General features: G+C 43.1%; 1 protein-coding gene across 5 annotated transcripts in view; it reads left to right on the forward strand.

Moving 5' to 3' along the window:
• Positions 1-2,800: 2,800 nt before the first annotated feature.
• The window catches only part of Hectd2 (HECT domain E3 ubiquitin protein ligase 2), a 77,008-nt gene continuing 70,870 nt past the window's right edge, over positions 2,801-8,938 (forward strand). For all 5 annotated transcript variants that reach the window (XR_004123580.1, XR_004123581.1, XM_031390165.1 and 2 more), the window contains exon 1: positions 2,801-3,089. Coding sequence is in view for 3 of the 5 variants with exons in the window: in XM_031390165.1 (XP_031246025.1) it covers positions 2,958-3,089 (132 nt within the window). In the remaining 2 variants the exon portion in view is untranslated. The remainder of the gene's footprint in view (positions 3,090-8,938) is intronic.

Raw genomic sequence — 8,938 nt, forward strand, 5'->3', positions numbered from 1 at the left:
ATCTCAAGGCTGATGAGATGGCTCACTAGATTAAGGTGCTGGCTGCCCAGCTTCACACCTGAGCTCCATCCTTAGGGACTCACACAACAGAATGAGAGAACTGACTCATGCTGCCTTCTGACCTCCGCATGTGCAATGTGGCACATCAAGCAATAAATTAACAGAATTAACAATAAATGTGACAGAACCTTAAAAGTAAGACCGGAGCACAAATTAGATCACATGATCGTAATGACTGGTAGAAAACGTTCTTAAATGCTCTTTCAGAACCAATTTTGCTGTTGTTCAGTACACTATTATTACTGCGTGTAATTAAAGGGGTGCTCTGTCAGTTAGACTTTACATTGCCTTCCAACTCTATCTTTGACATTCCTCTTTGGAAATAATATCTCTAAATCCCATTTTTTTGCCCCTGCAACCCTGTTCCCCTTTAGGTCTTTCACCTTCCTAAATCAGATGGAAAACATGATTAATCAAGTCCAGTCACATCTGGACTTAGGAAGGTCCCCACTTCTTGCAAGGCTAATGAGTGCGTACTTGACCATCACACACTTGGTGTTTCTGCAAAGCATCCTCTGCATACCTTTATTCAGAACTGCCAGGACTCTGTCTGACTGCCCCCCGCCCTGATCCAGTGGACACACACAGAAAATGTTTTGTGACAGCTGCCTTACACGTCCCTAAGTTCTGCCAGAGTTATTGTTCTAGCTTACCAAGAGTGTCCCCATCTACCTCCCAGTCCCTAGCTGGGGCTCGTATGAAAGAGACTTTAAGTGGTAAACTGAGAAGCATGTATTTAGTAGGATGTGGAAACATACTCATCATGATGCTTATCTTTTCTATATAGAACTCCTGGCAGAATAAGACAGTGGGCTTGTTTTCATTGGCTTATCTCATCTGATGCAGTAGAAATGAACAGTTCTGACTTGCCAGTTTTTTGCCAATATCTAAATATTTTTGTTCTATTGAATGTGACTAGATGTACAGACACACTTTTATTTTGTCTCACACATGAAAAGTGAAAGCATAAGGCATGTGATCCAACTCGTTTCTGATCCAAGTATTTTAATAGCAAATTACTAAATTTAGTTGAAGACAATAGGAAAGATAATCCACCATCATTTCAGAATTTATTCTACCAGGCCAGACACAGTACACCTTGAATTGTATTTAAAATGAAGGGTTGGCTTTACAATGTTTGCCAGTTTTCAGCATGCTGACCTGCTAAAAGAAAGCAGATGTCTATGAGATAGTCCAGAGATTTAAGAAGACAGGCCTAAAAACAAAAATTCAAGAAAAATGAGACACAAAAGAATGCTATAAAGTAGTGCCTATGTCATTTGGCTCTAAAGATTATCAGGACTGAAACACTGGGCTACTTTATGATACTTATTCCACACCTCTTGTTAATTAATAGAGAAATGATGGTAACAACAATTATATTAAAACTACAAAGACTTCCTAGAAATAGAAGCAAAATTTATTATTTCCAAAGCAATACAGTAGGCACTATCCTATTCACTTTATTGCTTGCTACACATTCTGGGCTTGAAAAACAGCCTCATGCCATGAAGAACTGTAACTATTTATTTAATTCTGCCGACTCTGAATTATATAAAATGACATTCTCCAAATCCCCTTTGAGTTTGTTTCAGAGAGATTCTTGCTTCTTGTATTTGGAGCTGAGTATTCTTGGATTAGAAAATTCACTTCACCATGAATAAAATAACGAAGTCTCAACTAAAAATCTGAAGACCTCAGTGTCGAGAAATTCTCTATTTTTAGTAAGTGGTACAGCGAATACTTCCTCCCTCCCTTCTCCTTCGGCAGGTGTCTCTGCCATTCCAGCAGACTGATAAAAAGAAAACGAGGGGGCGAGGAGAAAGGAAATCGTCTACGTCGTCGCAGGGTGGTGGAGGTGGGGGATATTTTAATATGACGATTTAAAGCAACTCAGTTTTTAACGTTCTTACCCAGAATTTATTACGAGGTTTATTACGGATTGCTCAGCCGTTTGGATGTGTCCATCTGTAACTTATAAACGGAAGGGGACAAGGGATTCGAGGGAACGAAGGATTGGGGGGCGGGGGAGAGAGAGCAAAATGTAGGCGCGTGGGCACGGAAGGGAGAGGCGGATTTGGCAGTCGTGAGGGACCGCGGCTCAGAAATGGAAAAGTGTGGCCTGGCCGTCCTGCCCTGGAGTGTGTGTGGGAGGGGAGCACGGTGTCGCATTGTCCTCTCCCGACCCTAAGCTCTTCTCCCGTAGGACGAGGCCACGAGAGGACGGACGGGGGGTGGGGGGGGAAAGGGTTCGTCATGAGGATGCTCAGGCAGGCAGTCTCCCGGCGCGGGAAGAGCCGCAGAGAACGGAGGGTCGAGAGGCAGACGTGACCCCCGAGTCTGCTTCCTGAGCGCCGAGGGTTTCAAAGGTCAAAGGCCACCAGCGGGGTCAAAGGTCCCCGGCTCACCTGCCACTCCAGGTCAAGGGAGAGCTAGGCTTAGTCTCCCGCGTCTCATCCTTTACGGGCCTGTCGCCCTCCCGAGTCCAGGTAACCCCCCCATCCCCGCCCGCGACAGCCCGCAACCAACATGGCGGCCCGGCGCCCCCACCTCCCGCCCCGCGCCGTGTCCTCGGCGGTCCTCGCGCGTGACGCGGAGGCCGCGGCCTGAGCCCCGGCCGACCCCGCGGGAGCCGAGCCGGGCCCTGGGAGCACGCAGGGGCGGTGGAGCCTGGCGGCCGGCCCGACGCGCGTGCGTGCGGCGAGCCACGGGCGCGCGCGCCGACATCCGGGCGCGCGCGCGGGGGCGGAGCGGCGAGGCGGCGGCGGTTGGAAGGAGCCCTCTCGCGGCCGCGGCAGCAGCAGCAGCCCCAGCAGCCCCAGCAGCAGCAGCAGCGCCAGCCCGCCCCGGCAGCAGTCCGGCCGCCGCCGCCTCGCGCCTCAGACGCCCGGCCAGACATGAGTGAGGCGGCTCGGGATCTCTCGCCCGGAGCGCCGCCGGCGGTGGCCGCGGCCGCCTCGGAGGAGAGGAAGGGGAAAGAGCCGGAGCGCGAGAAGCTGCCGCCTATCGTGACGGCCGGCGCAGCCGCGGTAGGTGCGGCGGGGGCCGGGGGGCGCCCCGGGGCGGCGGGCGAAGGCGGCCTGGAGAGGGGACAGCGGGCAAGTCGCGCCTCAAGGGCAACGCCACCGCTTGGGAACCGCGCCTTCCCCGCTCGGGGAGTGTGGTCCGCTGCCCGAGGCTGGGCGTTTGCTTGTTTTCAGCGGTCTGGCTCCCGACTTTGTCCCGAGGGTCGGCATCCTCTGTCGGACGAGCCTGGGTGTCAGTTGGGCGTCAGTGCGGGTTTTCCCAGAGAGGGAAAAACCTGCCGCTGGGCGCCGAGGGCGGCAGCGCTTCCCCTCGCTTTTGCGGTCCTTTCTCCCCTCAGGTTGAAACGGTCTCAGAGGCGAGTTTCCGCCTGATTCTGACCTTTCCGTTGCTATCGGGGTAGTGGGAGGCAGATGCATCCCTGGATGCTTTTATTTTTTCATAGGGTACTGACATGTGACTTGAAGGAGAAAGGCTTTTTCTTCTTTTAAAACTCGGCTGTCTAAGCGTAACCCGGTAATTTCCCAGATGGATTTTGCAAGGGTTAATTTGGAAGGCGCTCTCAGCCTTAAAACTCCATACTGCCAAATGATGTCATGGGACATCATCCCCTCTCTCCCTTCCCCCTGTTTGTACTTAGTGGTTGTGAGTCTAATTGCTTTATAATTAACCTCTGGTTTTGACATTTTTATTTGACATACTATTTAAATACTTTGGGGCAAGTTTGCTTTCATGTATTTAAAGATTATGACTTGTCAGCGCATCTGTACATGACAAAATAGTTAAAGTTTAGGGGATATTTTACATTTTCAAATTTTCTGCTTGCAGTTAGCTTCTAGAAGCCGCTCTCCTAAATGACTAAGAACTTACTAAAATAGCTCACTCTTCTTTATAAAGTATTAGTATCAGAATAATGTTATGGTTTGGTAGGTTTTTTCAAAAATGTCTGAAGCCTGTAATAACTGGAAATTGTTAAAGACAACTCTTTTATCCTAAGTCAGTGCAGCAAATTGTGGACAGCAATGACACACGTTTTAGAAGCATAACTACAACTGATTGGTAAATTGCAGCTGGAGTTAGGAATTTCCTTGGGAGATGCTTTGAAGCAATTTGTCATTCATATTGTAGTCTGTTCGTGCCCAGGGTTTTCGCAGCTTATTATATAGGACTTCTTAATGCCAATGTGGTTTGTTTGTTTCAAGTCCATGTCTGTGTCTAGTGTTTTGGTATATGTGTATGGAGGTCAGGGGAAACCTCTGGTGTTGGTCCTCACCCCAAGCTCTGGGCAGTTTTTTCCTAAGGTGGTTGGTTATTAAGGGGGAAAATGTATCATCTGCTTTTAGAAGCAATTTTATGAATGAGTTTAGTGTCTAACAGCAAGTACCTTTTCCCAAGTTATTTATATATAGTAAAGAATATATTATATATGACAAATAGCATCTATTATTTATCTATATTATTTATGTATAATTTCAGTGTAACTGAAAGAAAGGTTTGGAACTTGCAGAAGCTGATACAGTGTGGATGGAAATCTAACATTTGTTATCTGAAGCATAGGTCTTAGTAATTTCAAGTTTTTCAGATTTTAAGAAAGTAATCCTTTTAAGTATTACCACATGTGATACCCACAGTGAAGTCCTGGCCAATTTCCCAGCATCAGTAGTATTTAAAACTGTAAACAATACATTGTCTGTTCTGTTCAATAGGATAAGGCTAAAAAACTGTCACTCTCCTTATGCTGTTTCAGGTCACAGTCACAGTTTTGCTACCATATGAATTGCAAAGACATTTTTTTCCAGGATGTGGACTAGTCAAAAAGACTATAGTTTAAGGATTTTTTTTTAAAAATCTTTAAACATTGAGGATAAAAACAGTTTGGAATAGAAAACTTGGAATTCTGAGGCAGTTTCTGGTGGTACCTTAAAATTTCTTTTGACATTGATACTGCTGTTGGATTTTTCAATGGAACTTTTAAGAGGAAGATGCAAGTGTGTATGCATATTTTTCAAGAGGATTTTCAGAGCTGACATTTTGAGGCATCATGACAAAAGGCCTTAGGAAACAGCTATGCTGACATCTGCAGATCAGGAGAGCCAGGGCATCTGGGATGACTGAATTCCCAGTGGAGTGGGAAGGCTTGATGGAGTGTGGTGGGAAGAGAAAGACCGTTTATGGCTTCCTAGTTTACTTTCAGACTCTGTAGGGCTTAAGCAGAACTCCAGGTTTGTTTAGTATCCTAACTGACATCAGTAACTTTGAGGGCCTTTTAGTGACTCTTCCTTTTTGCCCAAATTAATAGCTCCCTCCTTCCAACTTGAGTTTATATTTCAATTCAAAAGGCCCTGTAATCATGTTTTTGTTTTTGTTTTTCCAGAAATTTAGTGTGCCATGGTTATGACAGTGTGGAAACAAGTAAGAGTGACAGCTCACTAAAATAAAGAAGAGGCCAGATTATGCCGATCCTAAATAAGGCCAAAAAGTTTAAGCTATATTCTGAATGTTTAAAGAGGGATGCCAGGACGGGAGAGAGAACGCTAGGAACTGATAAATTCTCTATGCCAAGTTCCATTCAGAAGATTCCGGACACAGGTCTCAAACGAGACTGACTGTAGAGTTACTTTGGTAGGATGTTGAGGTCCTGACTCACATCCCACCCTAAGACACCAGTTTTCAATCTTTGATTCACAGTAAAAATAAACTGGGAAACACTATGATGACCCAGATGCAAGCTTTTTAAATTAGAATTTCTGAGAATGGAGACATATTTTTCTTTTAATTCCTTGGTATAACTAAGAGTGAACACTGATGCTGTATGTACGAGTACAGCTCAACAGTCTGTGTTTTTAAACTACACCCTCATTCCAAACCTGCTTAGGAATAGCTATTAAAGTGCTTCTATGAACGATGAGGGGCAGGGCTTACTGAAAGGAATGGCTCTTACAGTGGCTTAGTGAGAGATGCTCAAGAAGCCCCAGATTATGGAAATTAGACATACTGAATTCACTAAGGTTGACAGATTGAAATGGAGACAAATACATAAATTAGTGATTTAATACAAATATTAGAAAAACCTGGTAAATAAAGGAGAAAATACACAAGGGAGAGGCAGAATTACCTGTGGCAAGTAGGAGTGAGTTTTCTTGCTTTCTTCAGTATTTAGTGAGATGAACAGGAAAGAGAGATTATCAATGGAATGGGATATACCAAGGGATTAAATAGATTCAAAAAAGATAAATTTCATGTAACTAGGGAGGTGAAAAACCAGTTTAAACTGTGTGTGTGCACATGAATGAGTGTGCATGTACATGTGTGTACATGTGTATTTTGCTGAGGATCAAACTCAGGGCTTTGTACACATACTACTGAGCTACATCATCATCCCTAGTTTGGAATTCAAAGGGAAGCTTGCCCACAAATAGAAGATGAGGGACTGTGTCAAGTAGGTAGTAGAAGAGTTTGAGAGAAAACACAAGGTGTATGCAGAGGACAAGAGTGACAAGTTTTTGTTGTGTATAAATGGGCTTATTGGACTCTCTGGACCACAATGGAACTACCAGTCACTGGTCATATGTTAGGCTTAGCTTTGCACTAACTGAGGTAGAAACACAGACAGGGCTTAACCAGAATGGCCTCCGTCTGGTGATTCAGGGCTAATGGATAAAGAACAAATCAGTATGTAAAAGCCACAGTAATGTTAATGTTCCTAGTTACACTGGGACAAGTTCCACTTTAAACAGTGGGAACTTAAAATTTTGAAAACATTAGGGGAAAGGGAAAATTGGCTTTCTGTTTAATTGGCAAATGTTCAGGGGGTTGTGTCGTATGTTTTTGTTGGGATGTGTTACATTGTATGTACATGCCTATGGACCTGAGTCCTTACAGAGTTTATGCATGGTCCAGAAAAGATAGTTGGTAAAATCTTACTTCTTTTTGTTAATTGATCTCAATAAAAGTTCACTGAAACTCCTCCCCCACCCCAGAAAAAGACACAATAAGCTACAGAAACAGTTTGCAATATGGAGATGATCAGTGTGTGCAGAACCATGAAGAAAGGCCTTGAAGTAAAGGTAATTATTTAAGCTGGCTGGCCACTGAAGGAATGATAGAATCTGAATGAGCAAAAGAAAATATGTAAACAGTGGGGAAAATAAATTAGGGAACAATAAAACAGGCCCAATGGAAACATGCTGAGGACGTGTGGGAGTTATGTAAAGATGTGTGAGGGGTGGAGAAGGCTGGACATTTTCCCTGTGGTTAATGGGAAGCCATTGGAATTCCTTGAATAGAGGAACAACATAACGAAATTTCTGGTAGTGTGAAGTTAAACTGGAGGAAGTAGGAGGAAGAAAGTGAAGGAAGGAAGGGCTGTGGTTCATCCTGGAGATGATGAGCACAACCATTGGAGTGTTGACCACAGGATAAACTGTACAGAGTAGAAGAACCCACACAGTGTGGAACCTAGGTGACGGGAATAAAAGATACAAGGATTAATACAGGGGAAAAAAGAAAAAAGACTTAGTTCCAGAAAAGGTTTCTCAGGAGGAAGAGGAGAAGGAAGAAGAGGAAGAAGAGAAGAAAGAGGAGGCATATTTGAAAAAAAGTCTAACCAGTAACATTTAAAAAAAAATGTGTGTGTGTTTACCTAAACTCTGCACAGCTTAGCATTTTGAACAGTCTTATATATGTAACCTCTTGTGCATTTTGTCTATCATATTCTAAATGAGATGATGTAGGGAGAGAATAAAAAAAGATGGTGAATGTATCTTATATAATTTAATAAACTAAAGATTTTTTTTTGAAAATTCATGTAACCTGGTTTAGTGGCCCAAACGTAGACCAGTCTCTTGAGCTGTAGGACAGTCAGGACTACATAGTGAATCAGTCAGTCTGTCTTCTCTCCTCTTTCTCAAAAAAGCATATGTATATAACATAACTGATGAGTACATATTCTGTACTATGCATTTTTCATGTATCATGAGTCATTTAGTTAGTACAATCAACAGTTGCACAACAACTTATTATATACAGTATTATCCCATTTTCTGGGACAGATATTTGAACCAGATTTCTTGTATATTACCAAAGGGTAAAATGATACTAAGGTACAAAGGTTGTCTTAAAATCTATATTCTTCCCCCATTCTGAGCGCTCTCTAGTGGCAAGATGACAAAGAGCCTGCACCTAAAGCAGTAATCTCAATTTGGAAGAGAGGATGTGGTCTAGCAACATATTAGTTCAATTTTTTTCCCAAAGGTAGGAATGTTATTATGTCAAATAAATATATTCTAGATATATGGTCATTTGGTTTTAATGTTATAAATATGTAGCTTTAAATTCTATATAAAACAAAGCAATCTGATGAAGTAAAAATAACCTCTTAAAGAGAGATTAAAATAGTACTTAAAGAGTTTTCAGTTAAGAAAAGAAGGCTGACGGCTATATAAATACATATTCTGGGTGTTTAATTTTGAGTGGATCATAAAGTCAACCTTTTTTTTTTTTTTTGGCTACAAGGCCAGAAGGCACATCTGCTCATTCTCCCATTCATGTTTAATTCAGGATTTAGAACACAAATAATTTGACTATATTTAGCAATTGGAGAAAAACATGCTTATAAATTGTGAACCAGAGAATGTCTCCAAAATGTCACCTGTGAGACTATTTTTAATTCTTTGTCTATAAAGTGAGGAAAACAATAGTAATACCTACCTCACATAATAGATATGAAATCTAAAATAATGCACATGAAAAAGCTACATCTGGGCTGGTGAGGTGGCTCAGCGGTTAAGAGCACTGACTGCACTTTCGGAGATCCTGAGTTCAAGTCCCAGCAACCACATGGTGGCTCACAACC

Source organism: Mastomys coucha, unplaced genomic scaffold (genome assembly GCF_008632895.1).
Source record: "Mastomys coucha isolate ucsf_1 unplaced genomic scaffold, UCSF_Mcou_1 pScaffold21, whole genome shotgun sequence".
NCBI lineage: Eukaryota > Metazoa > Chordata > Mammalia > Rodentia > Muridae > Mastomys > Mastomys coucha.